Source organism: Loxodonta africana, chromosome 5 (assembly GCF_030014295.1).
Source record: "Loxodonta africana isolate mLoxAfr1 chromosome 5, mLoxAfr1.hap2, whole genome shotgun sequence".
Classification (NCBI taxonomy): Eukaryota; Metazoa; Chordata; class Mammalia; order Proboscidea; family Elephantidae; genus Loxodonta; species Loxodonta africana.
Window position 1 is genome coordinate 27,611,029 of NC_087346.1, and position 15,018 is coordinate 27,626,046.

General features: G+C 38.6%; 1 protein-coding gene across 7 annotated transcripts in view; it reads left to right on the forward strand.

The window, feature by feature from the left end:
- Nucleotides 1–11,316, forward strand: part of PDE5A (phosphodiesterase 5A) — a 160,572-nt gene extending 149,256 nt beyond the window's left edge. For 4 of the 7 annotated variants that reach the window (XM_023548615.2, XM_003410498.4, XM_064285406.1 and 1 more), the window contains exons 19-21: nucleotides 2,234–2,308; nucleotides 3,007–3,090; nucleotides 6,511–11,316. In XM_023548615.2, coding sequence (XP_023404383.1) covers nucleotides 2,234–2,308; nucleotides 3,007–3,090; nucleotides 6,511–6,648 — 297 coding nt within the window. In that variant the 3' untranslated portion in view covers nucleotides 6,649–11,316. The remainder of the gene's footprint in view (nucleotides 1–2,233; nucleotides 2,309–3,006; nucleotides 3,091–6,510) is intronic. The other 3 variants (XR_010322029.1, XR_002785850.2, XR_010322028.1) reach the window with 3 other exon arrangements.
- The last annotated feature ends 3,702 nt before the right edge of the window (nucleotides 11,317–15,018 follow it).

Consider the following 15,018-nt stretch of genomic DNA (forward strand, 5'->3'; position numbering starts at 1 on the left):
CCAACTTCATAAGCTCCCATTGACCAAAGACAGCACAATTCAATCATCTATAAGGTTTGAAATATGTCAAATATGTTTTAAAATAATAAGAATAGTGAAATCATCCATGTCCATCTTTGCTGGAGCTTAAGAACAACTTATCTTTAAAAATGATAAATAGGAGGAAATAAGCATTTCTCCTGCTTTTCTTTTTTTTTCATTCAGTTTTTTTTTTAATTGTGGTTGGAAGTATCCAGGGCAAAATATCACTAGTTCAACAGTTTCTACATGTACAATTTAGTGCCATCGGTTACATTCTTCAAGTTGTGCAGCCATTCTGGACATCCTTTTCTGAGTTGTCCCTCCCCAATTAACATGAACTCACTGCCCCCTAAGCTTCCTATCTGACCTTTACAGATGCCCTTGTCAAATTGCTCCCATAACAGGTAGTTCTTCAGAGGAGCTCAGTGTTCAAAGCAAACATTCTTAACTAAATAAATTAACTTACTCATTGGTTCAAAAAGACTTCGTAGGATATTGATTTAAAGTTTAAAGATTATCTGAGGGCAGCAGTTTTAGGGGTTCGTCCAGCATCAGTGGCTCCAGAAAATCTGGAATCTGTGAGAATTTGGAGTTCTGAGAACCTTAAAATCAGGGATTTGAGCTAGTTTGGAATGGTCCATAACCGTTCGGTAATTGCCAGCATAAACATGGGCAGTGGACGTGTTGCGTAGCAACCAAATCTGTTACCAGTTTTCTTTTTGTTTTTAACACTTTATTGTTGTTTAGGTGATGCTTTTCTTATATAAACTGTACCTTAGAGTCACCAGATAGTTGATCCAAGAAGTCTCCGTTTATTGTATTCCAACTAATAAAAGAATGACGGATTTCTGTCTCACCCTTTTGCAAACCCTAAGTTAATGGATTAAGCCAAAGATTATCAATGGGTGTCGCAAACAGTTAAGCAAACACTCAAAAGGTTGGCAGTTCGACTTCCAAAAGATCGTAGCCTTTGTAAACCTTACCTTCTACCCTGACACATGTGGGGTCACCATGAATTAGAATCAACTTGATGGCAGCTAGTGGTGGTGGATATAAAGCAGTCTCTGGGTGGTGCAAACGGTTAACACACAGCTGCTTAGAGAAAGGCTGGAGTTCGAGTCCATCCAGAGGCACCTGGGAAGAAAGGCCTGGTGATCTACTTCTGAAAAATCAGTCATTGAAAACCCGATGGAGCACTGCTCTACTCATGCACATGGGCTTTCCGTGAATCAGAATCAACTCGATGGCAAATCATTTGGTTGTTGCTTTAATATTACAAAAAAGAGAGCCATCCAAGCATTATACATATATACGCACACATCCTGTTGAAAGTATACAATACACCCTGTGAAGTCGTCATGCAAAAAAAACAAGTAACCTCAACCTAATCAAGCTTCTAGATCTCACTCCCAGTTTATGGAAATTCGGGATACAAAGGAACATATTAAATGACATCACAGGGTGCAATCAGCAAAATCCAGACTGTGGGAAACTTTGCAGAATAAACAACCCAGTTTATGCACAACAACCCAGAGGAAAAAAAAATTGCAAGGAAAATAAAAAAGAGGGAAGGATCCTGTAGATTAAAAGAAATGTAAAAGGCATTCTAACCAGTCACAGTATAAGGTCCTGTTTGATACTGTGTTTTTTTACAACACCTAGTATAAGAGGTGCTTAATAAAGATTTCATTGATGATATATACAAATGGGCATAAGATACTTTTCCCCCACTCAGTGCTGAAGTTGAAATAGCATGTTGATTTTTCTGCTAGTTACAGAAGATTACAAACTATACCCTTTGTGGAGATTAAAACCATTTTTTATATATATACGTATGTGTGTGTGTGAGTGTACGAACCTAACCTAACTTAACCCATTGCCATCGAGTCAATGCTGACTCATAGAGACCGTCTAGGACAGAGCAGAACTGCCCCATAGGATTTCCAAGGAGCAGCTGGTGGATTCAAACTGCCAGCCTTCTGGTTAGCAGCCGAGTTCTGAACCACTGCACCTCCAGGGCTCCTTGTGGCAATTAGTTACACATCTAAAACAAATGAAATATAATTTCTATAACTCATTACTGCTTTATTCTAATTTTCTTGAAGTGGTTGAAAACTACGGAGTTGATTGATTTTCTTACCTTCATTCAAAATCTGTGTTCTAGACAGTGAATTTTTTTAACTGCCAAAACTTAGTCTGTTATTTATTTCAGATAGCAGAGCTTGTAGCAACTGAGTTTTTTGACCAAGGAGACAGAGAAAGAAAAGAACTCAATATAGAGCCCACTGTAAGTATGAGACCTTGATGGTATGAATTATTCAAACACATTTTTTTGTTGTTGTCGAATTCTTTTTATTCGTCTGTAAGATCTTCCCTTAGGAACACTATTTCTCCTCATTTTATATTTTTAAAACTTTTTTCTTGGAAGAATCATACATGTTCATTACAGAAGACAAGCAATTAAAAGAGAACAAAAAAGACTCTTGGGATCATCATATTGAATCTACTCTTTTGTCAGTGTAAATATGCTGACCGATGCACTTCTAAGTATTATTTATAATGACATGAAATAGATGTAATCATAATTTAAGAGGAATCACTCCCTTTTCAGGGCTTACTATTATAAGCAACAGTGTGCAAAAATCTATGTTGCTAAACTTTTACGTGCCATTCTTCATTATCTTTTTAAAGGAAATCCCCACAATTGCTACATTGAAGAGCACACAGCTTTTAAAGCTCCTTTTACATAGAGTGTGGATCTCAAATACCTTATCTGCTCCAAAAACAAGAGAAAGATTCTTCTCAAATCATTTCTGTCTTTTGGAATGAGTTTTTTTTTTTCTGGAAATTAAGCATTGAGTCTATTTCTGTGGCATAATTGCTATCTGGTCTTCCTCAGCTAGCCCAGTAATACATGTTTTTAGAACTAACTTGCATTGTGTTCTTTAAATAAATTACCGTATGTGTGTGGGTCTGTGTTTTCAGGATCTAATGAATAGAGAGAAGAAAAACAAAATCCCAAGTATGCAAGTTGGATTCATAGATGCCATCTGTTTGCAACTATATGAGGTATTTATATGAAAAAATGAGTGCTAGACTTGCTATACTTAAACTGTGTTATGAATTAAACCTCATAATTCAGATGATTAACACTGGGCACGTATTTTTTGCTTCTTAATCAAGAAACAAGAAATAAAATTATCAGCATTATTTATTGATGAATATAAAGTTGTCTTTGAATAAGGAGCGCATTTTATATTTACTGTTTCTCAAAAATTTGATTCATTCAGTGTAAAAATATCTATTGAGTGCCTTCTCTGTGCTAGGCTGATTGAGGGGCTTCTACAGAAGCCCCTCAATCAGCCTAGCTGTGCCAGTACTGTCCTTACTGAGGAATATCGTGCATACTCTATATTAGCATACTCCTTTTTTAAGACTAAATAGAGAAAAATAAGTATACAATTTTCTCTCGTTGTCATACCAAACCAAAACCAAACCCATTGCCCTAGAGTCGATTCCCCCTCATAGCGACGCTATAGCACAGGGTAGGGTTTCCAAGGAGTACCGGTGGATTTGAACCACCAGCCTGTTGGTTAGCAGCCGTAGCTCTTAGCCACTACACCACCAGGGTTTCCCTCGTTGTCGTAGTGTGGCTTTAATATTGTTGAGAAAAAATCTGTGGGGATTAACAAGGGGTGGTTAGAAGGAATATTGTAGTTTCTCATTTCTACTCACGTGCTAGTTTGTTGGTTTGTTTTAGGTAAATACATTTCTTCCTATAACACTCAATTTATTAGTTTAGATGTTTATGACCCAAGTACAGAAAGTAGATGCTGTCATTGTCTTTAAAACATATAAACAGTAAACTTTTTAGTTTTGATTATTTGGGAAAGGAGTATTTATCATGAAGTTACCACTGAATATTAAAACCAGAAGGAAGCCTAGAAATCTAGTTCAGATGTTAACAAACTGAGCAACTGAAATTCAATCTCCGTTCCCAGGAGGTGGGTGGATTTGCCCAGTCAGACAGGTAGTTACAGGAGAACTGCCTCTAGAGTCCTGTGCTCATCGCTAGTCCAGGGCTCTGTCCATCAGAAAATGTTAATAAAAAAGCTGTGTCTAATGAGAAGTGGAGGAAGAAAGGACAGGAGAGACACCAAAAGAAACAGAGAAAGAACCAACCGTCTCCCCACTTTTCTCATCATTCTGCTTGTTCACCCTGTTATTTACAAGCTCTTCCTCAGAAGTGGATTCAGAGCAGTGTTTCAGACACCCTGCAGCATCTCGTTCTTTCTGTAACAGATGTTTTCCATACGATTGGATTGAGTTCCTCAACTAGACATACTAATAATACCTTTTTTAATTTTTCCCACCTTTACATATAAAAAAAAAAAAAACTTTTTTTAGTTTTTTACATATAGTCAGACTAGCAATCAGATTCCCCCATTATAGATTTTATCTTGCTACGTTTCATACACGTGTAAGATTCATTTTATTTAGCTATGCTGTTGAAAATTCTGTGATATTCATGTGTGTTTTTACCATTATTTATTATAGAAGCAATATGTTCTCACTGTAGAAAAATCAGAGACTATGGAAAAGCAAAAAGGAAGATAAAAATCGCTTATAATTCCACTACCCAGAAATAACCACTGTTAACATATTAGTGTGTAACCTTCACAACATTTTTAAATTTAAAAAAAAATTGGTTTTTGCAGTCCACAATGTATCATGTGCATTTTTCTGCATCAGTTGTATTTCTACAACATTTTTAACGGCTGCAAAATAGTAACACAATATGCCTAACTTTTTCCTTGGGTATATACGTGATTTTCAGTGTTTCTTTATTACAGAGAAATTCTGTGATATTGATGTGTATTTTTACCATTATTTATTATAGAAGCAATATGTTCTCATTATAGAAAAATCAGAGACTATGGAAAAGCAAAAAGGAAGATAAAAATCACTGATGATTCCACTACCCAGAAATAACCACTGTTAACATATTAGTGTGTAACCTTCACAACATTTTTACATTTAAAAAAAAATTGCTTTTGCAGTCCATAATACATCACGTACATTTTTCTGTGTCAAATGTACTTCTACAACAACATTTTTTTAACGGCTGCAAAATAGTAACACAATATGCCTAACTTTTTCATTGGGTATATAAGTGATTTTTAGTGTTTATCTATTACAAAGAAATTTGCAGCAAACATTCTTATAACTAAATACGTATGGCATTTTGGTTGATATATAACACTACTACACAAAATTATAAATTAATCTTTATTATAATCTTTGATAAAAATCTATTTAAGGGCATTTTATAAAACAGTTCTATAGAAAAACACACAAACGAAGCCATTCCTAATGCATACACATGTAGGGAGAGCCATCTGTACTAACAGAAACAAAACGTTCTGTGGATTGCACACACAGATCTGTTTCCACAGCTCAGGAATGTCATCTTGGAACTTGTGCGCTTGTGCTCTCTCTCAGCATGTGCTCCTTCTCTGTGTGGCTTCTTGGAATGTGTGCGTTTGTGCTCTCTCTCAGCATGTACTGTCCTTCTCTGTGTGTCATCTTGGAACGTGTGCGTTTGTGCTCTCTCTCAGCATGTACTCTCCTTCTCTGTGTGTCATCTTGGAACGTGTGCGTTTGTGCTCTCTCTCAGCATGTACTTCTTCTCTGTATGACTTCTTGGAACCTGTGCGTTTGTGCTCCCTCTCAGCATGTACTCCTCTGTATGGCTTCTTGGAACGTGTGCGCTTGTGCTCTCTCTCAGCATGTGCTCCTTCTCTGTATGGCTTCTTGGAATGTGTGCGTTTGTGCTCTCTCTCAGCATGTACTCCTTCTCTCTGTGTCATCTTGGAACGTGTGCGTTTGTGCTCTCTCTCAGCATGTGCTCCTTCTCTGTATGGCTTCTTGGAATGTGTGCGTTTGTGCTCTCTCTCAGCATGTACTCCTTCTCTCTGTGTCATCTTGGAATGTGTGCGTTTGTGCTCTCTCTCAGCATGTACTCCTTCTCTCTGTGTCATCTTGGAACGTGTGCGTTTGTGCTCTCTCTCAGCATGTACTTCTTCTCTGTATGGCTTCTTGGAACCTGTGCGTTTGTGCTCCCTCTCAGCATGTACTCCTCTGTATGGCTTCTTGGAACGTGTGCGCTTGTGCTCTCTCTCAGCATGTGCTCCTTCTCTGTATGGCTTCTTGGAATGTGTGCGTTTGTGCTCTCTCTCAGCATGTACTCCTTCTCTCTGTGTCATCTTGGAACGTGTGCGTTTGTGCTCTCTCTCAGCATGTGCTCCTTCTCTGTATGGCTTCAGAGGAATCATTGGCAATGACCTGCTGATGTGCTCACACGGCTTGTGAAAAGCCCAACAGTGAGCCTGAAATGAGTGTGGGATGTGGCCCTTGTGACGGGCCTGTGGGAGAGGGCTGTGTTTCCTGGCTTCCTTCTAGTTGCTTGCTTTCTTTTTCTCTCCTCAGGCCCTGACCCATGTATCAGAGGACTGTTTGCCTTTGCTGGATGGCTGCAGAAAGAACAGACAGAAGTGGCAGGCCCTTGCAGAACAGCAGGAGAAGACGCTGATTAACGGGGAAAGCAGCCAGGCTAAGCGGACCTGAGTGGCCTCTTTCATGCAGAGTGGACGTTTACAGAGACGGTGTATTCTGCAGTAAGCCTAGTTCTGTCATACACTGTACAGATTTGGTGTCTACTTTGCAACTGTGGTATTTTTTATTTTTGCACAACTTGTGAGAGCATTGCATGAAATGTTTGTAGGGGACATAGCTTCTGTATATCTGTTTTATGCCACTCAGCTGAGATGATCAGTGACACCCACTCATAGCACATTGATAAAGAACACTATCTGTGGTGTTTGTACAAATGGCGTTCTTGCACTGAGGATGGTTTTCGCCTGGAGATTTTACATAATTGGGTTTTGTGTTTTCTGAATTACCAATCTTTCAAGAATGTTTGGAATCTTTCCTTTCTCAAAAACAGGCTAGGAGCAAATGGAATATGTTCTGTGACATTTAAAACCTTCGTAGGACAGAGAAAAATGTAGGCCTAGTGAGTTTTAAGGGGAAAAACGTATACTTGCCAACAATGCATTTCCTTAACAACAACAAAAAAAAAGGTCAAGCACCCTGAAACAAATGGAAAGTACTGTGAGTCAGGATTATAAAGAAAAAAGATATTAGTTCACTGATTTGCTGTTTTAGTTAGAGAACAGGTAGGAAAAGGATTTTGTCACTGCGGTGCAGTACATCTATTCAAAAACTACCCATAAAACCCCTTCAGTCTAACCTGTCCGGTGTGAAGCAGAGGAAACCTTAGGAGAAGATCAGTCACTGGCTAAACTAAGAGTGAGCATGATCCAGAAGGAAGCCCTGGTGGGGTAATGGTTAATAGTTACAGCTGCTAACCAAAAGGTTGACTGTTTGAATCCATCAGGTGTTCCTTGGAAACCACATGGGGCAGTTCTACTCTGTCCTATAGGGTTGCTATGAGTCAGAAGTGACTCGATGGCAGCGGGTTTTTAACGGGTTTTATGATCCAGAAATGGAATGGCCCTGTGTTTAATTCTGTCAGGGGAGGGAAACGTTTTGTCGGAAGACCCTTCTGAGAGTTAATGAGTGTTTTGAATATTGAACTTCCTTTTTTAAACAACTTTCTCATCTCTCATCTCCTTATGGCTTTTAAGTCAACAACCTGAATTTTCCAGAGGAAATTGAGGGGGGAAAAAATGGTAATTGGAGCACTGACCTGAACTGAGATCTGGCTCTAGATAGGAGGTGAGTAAAAATGGAATCCATTTTTTCTCTGTCAAGCAGAGTATAGAGAAAAGTGTTGATTACATAAACAGCAAAGAGCTATCTATCCTTAATGCTGGGGTCAAACATGAATTCAAGTGAGCAGGAAGGTGAGAAACTTTGGGCCTGAATACAACATAGCAATTTTGAGGCTTGTGATCAAGAAACTGCCATATTTTGGTTTATAGGACGAATCACCCCAGAATCACATAAGTTTAGGAGTCATGCTAAACACTTAGCTTGTAGTTGTCGGTACTTCCTCCCCATCCTTTTTAATATTGTTGACATCTTCTGTGGATTTTGAGCCCCTTTAAATGGATTTCCTATGAGTTGGAATCAACTCCACCGCAATGGGTTTGGTTTTGGTTTGGTTTTAAGTGGCTTTCCTGCCCTTAAATACATATTTATTCAATACATTCCTGCCCTTAAATACATATTTATTCAATACTGGAAAAGTAGCTAATGAATTGAACAACTGGCTCAGAAAGAAAAGTCTGTCCCCAATATCAAGAAACTTTCGGATTTGGGGAGAGTGAGAAGAGAGATATTGTATGATTGCTTACCTTACCCCCTAAAAAAGTTATTATCATCTGAGTTTCTGTCACTAATTTGGATAGAAAACCTTTTAGGGATGTGGTGATGTAGCAGCCTGAAGACCTTTCAGTAAAACACGTGGTTTTCCATTGAAATCTTTTTTTTCCATGAACTTTGCCTAAGATTCAACAACATGTTCTTTAAGTTTTTAAAGAATATATAAAAAATGTATACTGTGTGTATATATTTATCTTGACATAATGTGGCTTCATTCTTGCCACTCAGGCAAAAAAAAAGGCAAAACAAATTATATTGCTGTTACTTTGTAGTAGTAAAGGCTATTTTAGAAGTTATCAATTTTTTAATGTTATATGTATTTTCAAGATGTTATTTTTATTTTTTGTCATACAGATGAGATCTGTAAGGTTGCTTCTTGGTGGCACTGGTGTGTAAATTACACAAACTGTCACTAAAATAATAGTATCTACATACTGGTATACACCTATGCATGCATACATAATTTCTTAGTATAAAAAACAGCCATCTATAATAAGCTCTTTTTATCACATGCATTGTGATTTAACAGGTGTGCTAATATCTGTAGTCATACACTTCAGTAGATTCTTTCAGGCCCCTCAAAGAATTCTTTTAAAGACATGGTAGGTTGTGTGTGGAGGATTTGTAGCCGTGCCATTTTAACAAGCAAGAAGAGAGATTTAGATCAGTAATTCTTCAGTTTGCCTTTGTTTTATGGTTTGTTTTACTTTATTATTTAGATAGTAAAAGAAATTGGCCAGTGCCATGGATATTTGATGTTGGAAGAAGAGTACTTCTTTAGGACCGTTAATTGGTTCAAATAATTTTTGTTAGGAAAATCATTCCATACACGGATTACTATCTTTGGTACATGGGCACAAATCAAAGTTTTTGTTCTTATGTGAATATTTCCTTTCCAGTATCTTCTCCAAGTTGGAAAAAATATATATATTTAGTCCTCCTTCACCCTACCCTATATTTATATTACCCATAATAGTAAGGACATTTTCTTGCTCTAGATAAAAGGTAGTTTAGTTTGTTTCAGTTACAGCTGAGTAATTGGATACCATTTAGTTTCACTTTTCATCGAAAAACTGTCCCTACTATTTTACTCACTGTTAAAATTGTCTGGCCTTCTATTTTTCAAAAGATTGGCGTTTGCTTCTCTGTATGAACTTGTGTAAGTCACTTAACCTCCGTGTGCCTGAACAAGTTGTGCTATATTACAGAGTTATGTTCGGGCTAAGCCTTTGTCTTCAAGGAGGATGTCACAGAAGGCAGCTATTGTGTAATAAATAGGCCCTGGAAACGACTGTCGGCAACGGGATACTGAGCTAGAGAGCACGCTGATCTAATCCCGCTTGTCGCTTCTTATGTTTCCAAGACCCAAAACAAAGACAGTACATTGATTTACTCAGCTTCACATGCGGATGACTAGTGAGCGTGAGATTTGGAGCTGTTAGAGCATCTCACCTCATGAAGAATAGTTTCCTTTGATGGGAGTTTTGGAGGTAAGGAAGTTGAAGAAAATATAATGGATTCTGGGAGAAAACTGTTTTGTCACAGATACAGTGTTGCCTGACAGAGAAGTGCCTTTATTTTCAGCCTGGAGCACAAATATTAGACCTGCTCAGATGTGATTTTCAATTTTTCTGTGTTTTCTACCAGACTATACTCCTAAGACTCAAGTCTCAAGCAGTGCTGTTTCGTTTTGTTCAAGATTGCTTTATGTTGAGAAGGAAACAATGTAAATGCTGTCCTCTCCTGTGAACAACTGTGGTTAAAATAAGGTGGCAAGGTTTAGTTGCTCAGTATTAGACATTCATTGATCCACCTTGTATTGTGTCCCGGCCACATGCTGGGCTCTGTGCTCAGCCCTGGAGATAGAACAGTGACCTCACGGAGCTCACGGTCTATGTGGAAAGTGCCAGATAAGAGGCTTGTCAGCTTCTGACCCTGCCAATTTAACGTGAAAATGTGGGGTACATTATATCACTGTTGTTTTCATCTATAACATGTATTATGCAGTTTTCTAAGGATCTTCTTTATGTGAAACTTGTGAAGAATCTGTCAGTAAACATCTTGTCATTCTTTCAAGTAGGAATCACTTAACCTGATGATAGCTTAAAGAATACCAGTGTCAAGAGTCATATATTCCACTATACTGGTAGTTTTTTCCATATGCAAGCCAGATGATTCAAAGTTCTTTCAGACTGTGAGATTGTGCACAATTTTGGACCCCTTCTGCTCTACCACAGGGAGCGAGGAAGAAGGTATTAAAGCTCACTGTACCCTTCCATATACTTATCAAGAGCCTGTGTAAACGTGTCTTAATGAATGTTGTTGACAGCAATGTAAATAGTTGAAAATATAAATTTCTATTACAGTTTAAGAAAAGAAAACCTTATGATTCATCACTAGCCACTGTTAATATCTATTTGTATTCTTATACCTTTTCAATATATTTGAACAAATATATAGTTTCTGGCACTATTTTTGTACTAGGATAAAGGAGTTACTATGTATATTATGTTTAGCTTTTAAGTCATTTTAAATCGTTGTGAACGTTGACTTCTTTTCTTTCCCCCACCACAAGAATCATTTCATATGACTCCTCCATGACGAAATCGCGCTAAAGGAGCATTTACTCACTCGTGGGCCCTGTCGTGGGATGGTCAGGGTGGTTTCCATTGTGCAGACTCCTCACCTGCCAATTATCTCCTTGTTTTGCTTTGTAAAAATAAAAAGTAGAACAAGTAGGTACAGGTGTTTTGTGATTATTAAGGGACTTTGAAGTTGAAGAGTGGGGCATTATTTGGGGAAATTGAATTTTAGGCAAGCAGAGTAGTGGGCCCACTAGTTCCAGAGACTTTAATCAAGAGAATGTGTGATCCTGTGAACTGAAGAGAAATGTCGCTTAACCCTTTTCTTAGCTGAGACTCCTTTCAGAAATAGTCTTCCTTTTTTTTTTTTTTTTTTTTAATATCCTTTACTACCAGTTTGGGGGCAACATTTTTCATACGCCTTCCCATCTCAGATCCAAGACAATGCTGTGGAGGCTGATTACCGAGAGGAGGGAGGGCTTAGAAGTTACAAGGGGCAGGAGCTGGATTTGAGCCCAGATCTGTCTGGTTTATTCCACTTAGTTTAGTTCTCTTTTTGAATTCTAGATTTAAAAGGTCCCAAATCCATTCTTACTGGATCAAATTGGCAATAATACTTTCACCCTAGAAGCATCAAAGATTCCCCTTACACAGCAGGTTTGGTATTTTCTTTACAGTTAAGCCAGCTGCTGTCCAATCAGTTCCGACACATGGTGACCCTGTGTGTGTCACAGTAGAGCTGTGCTTCATAGGGTTTTAAATGTCTGATTTTCTGGAAGTAAATCATCAGCTCTTTCTTCCGAGGCACCTCTGGGTGGACTCAATTTAGGTTAGCAGCCCAGCTAACTATTTGCATCACCCAGGGACTCTCTTTATCACCTGGTAATAGCCAGTGCCTTCAGAAAGTCCCAGACACCACCGAGTCTCAGTGCTGCTAGTCTAGAGGTATGGAGATATAATTAAACATAGAATTCCTAGATTCTATCATGTAGTTTTGCCACTAGCCAGCCCTCTTCGTGTGGGGTAGAATATCAAAGCTATGCCTAGTTCACAAAAGTAAATAAAACAAAACAAAACAAAAAACTAAATTTTCTGTCCACTAGAGAGCGCCAGAGTTTCAGTTGTATTTAAAGAAGCAGTCCTTTACTGGGCATGAACAACAAATAAAACTGCTTTAAAAAAGATTTTTACTAGTTAAAGAGAAATAAATGGAAAATAACAATATGGAACTTAGGGTAAAATAAAAAGTTAAAAAAAAAAAGTCACTGCTACTTTATGTTATGGTTTGTTTCTTAAGACTTGCTGCCCTTTGTCCAGTGGTCATTTCCACATTTTAGGATTCCTCTTCCTAAACTATGAGTCAGAACCGACTTGATGGCAGTGGGTTTGGTTTTTTGATTTCTTATTAAACCGGAGTCTGAGGGGCAAGCTTGCATGGCTAAAGAAAAAAAAACCATAAATGTGGACTATCATAATAACTTTCAACTTTAATATAAAAGAAAAAAACCCATTGCCATTGAGTGATTCCAACTCGTAGCCACCCTATAGGACAGATAGAACTAACTGTTCCATGGAGTTTCCAAGGAGTGCTGGTGGATTTGAACTGCTGACCTTTTGGTTAGCAGCAATAGCTCTTAACCACTTCGCCACCAAGGTTTCCAACTTTAATATAAAAAAAAAAAAAACCGGATATTAATTACCGGCAATCCCCGGGTTACTAACTCCTGACTTATGTACGACTCGTAGTTAATGAACCAACTACTGTAATTCGAGGTACATACAATGGTTCCTAATAACAAACGGATGCTTCTGTGCTATGCTCATCAAAACATTATTATTACTGTATTATTATGTTAAAGATGGTTTAGTGTATCTGGAAGTGTTTCTTAATGTATTTATGCATAGAAAGGTACACTGTATACTAAGACAAACATTTGACTCACTGACGTTAGATATGAACTGAACCTGGCTCTTCACATTTACGTACAAAATCGACTTAAAGACAGACTTATGTACAGAACTGGTTCATATTCCAGAGCCTGCATGTACTTTTAGAGCCATATCTCCCAATTTCCCCTCACAGCACTGTTTCGCTTACCCAAAAGATTTGTTTTTAGGTTTTATACAATATCAATCTAGCACATTCCTGTAAGAAACGATTCCCCCCTTACTGCCTAACTCTGAAAGTCAAGAATCTCTGGTCTTACTGAAGTGCCTAGGGCAAGGAGGAAAAGTATAAACATAGTCAACAGCTCTACCTCGGCTAGAACTGCTCTCTCCCCAGAAAAGCTAATAGAAGCAGCTTCTAAGGGTGCTGGACTGAGACTATGAGCATAATTAATAGACTCCTTGGGAGATGAAGGCCAGGTCTGTGCGCCTTCCTCTAGGCCTACCAAACCAAAAAAAAACCACACCCAGTGCCGTCGAGTCGATTCCGACTCATAGAGACCCAATAGGATAGAGTAGAACTGCCCCCATATAGTTTCCAAGGAGCACCTGGCGGATTTGAACTGCCGACCCTTTGGTTAGCAGCCGTAGCACTTAACCACTATGCCACCAGGGTTTCCTCTAGGCCTACAAACATTCAATTCTCCCCTGCCGTAAGCTACCAGCATCTCTGCATTCTTTGTTATATGTCAGAGGTAGTCAACAACTACTTACTGAGTGAAAAAAGATTTCCATTTTTTCTCCCTTGACATAAAATTGAATTTTTTATAAAGAAAGGAGAAAGTGATTCTAGTGAAGGGCAATAGAAAAATCAATACAGCGTTTTTAGACATATTCAGTTGGACAAGGGCTGAAACTAAAAGATGAAAAAACAAACTCAATGCAACATTTTTTTTGAAAAAATGTTTGTTTTCTACTGTGAAAGTAAGTTAATTGCCAGGCTTTCATTTATTAGTATCCATTTGTGGAATTACTCCCACTGGGATTTTTACTTATATTGTTAGGAGCCAAAGAAAATTCATTAAGAATTTTAAACCCAGTTGTCATCAAGTCATTTCCAAGTCATGGCAACTCCATGTGTGTCCACTGTGCTCCATAGGGTTTTCAACAGTTGGTTTTTTGGCAGTAGATTGCCAGGCCTCTCTTCTGAGGCACATCTGGATGGACTTGAAAATACAAACTTTTGGTTAGCAGCTGAATGTGTTAACCATCTGCACCACTGGAGACTCCTCGTAAAGGCAAGAGGCCAATAAGCTTGTAGAGGAGAATATTCAAACTCTTGCGGAGTCTAAATATACTCCAGGACCACCCAATTTGAACTGTGAGTGCAAAAGAAATCAGGACACCTGGCAGAAGCAAAGGCAAATGTCTTTGGAAGAACGCACCCTCAAACAGACCCATCAAATTTCCACAGAAGTTCCACCACTAAAGATAACTTCATAATTTACAATCACAGAACATATGAGGAAACAGTTGACGATGAGCAAAGACAGAAATCACAGCAGACTGTAGGAGCAGATCCTCAAGAAATTCAGACAGTAGAACTATTTGATGGAGGCTACTAGGAAGAATTGTTGATTCTTCACACCTGTTTCCACATTGGGAGTCCCCAGGTGGTGCAAGGGATTAAAGCACTCAGCTGCTTACTGAAAGATTAGAGGTTGGATTCTACCCAGAAGTGCCACAGAGGAAGGGCCTGGTGATCTGCTTCCAAAAAATGAGCCATTGAAAACCCTATAGAGCACAGGTCTACTCTGACCCATATGGCATCCCCACAAGTCAGAAATCAATTCCCAGGGCAACTGGTTTTGGGGAAGACTGAACAAGTGCTGACTCATTTGAATTGTGTATTGGTGAAGAATATTGACTATACCATGGTCTGTGGGAGGAACGAACACTGTCTTATAGGAAGTGCAGCCAGGATGCTCCTTAGAAACAAGGATGGCAAGACTTTGTCTTGCTTACTTTGGACCCAGCATCAGGAGGAACCAATCGCTAGAGAAAGACATCATGATTGGTAGAAGGTCAACAAAAAAGGAGACCCTTAAGGAGATGGATT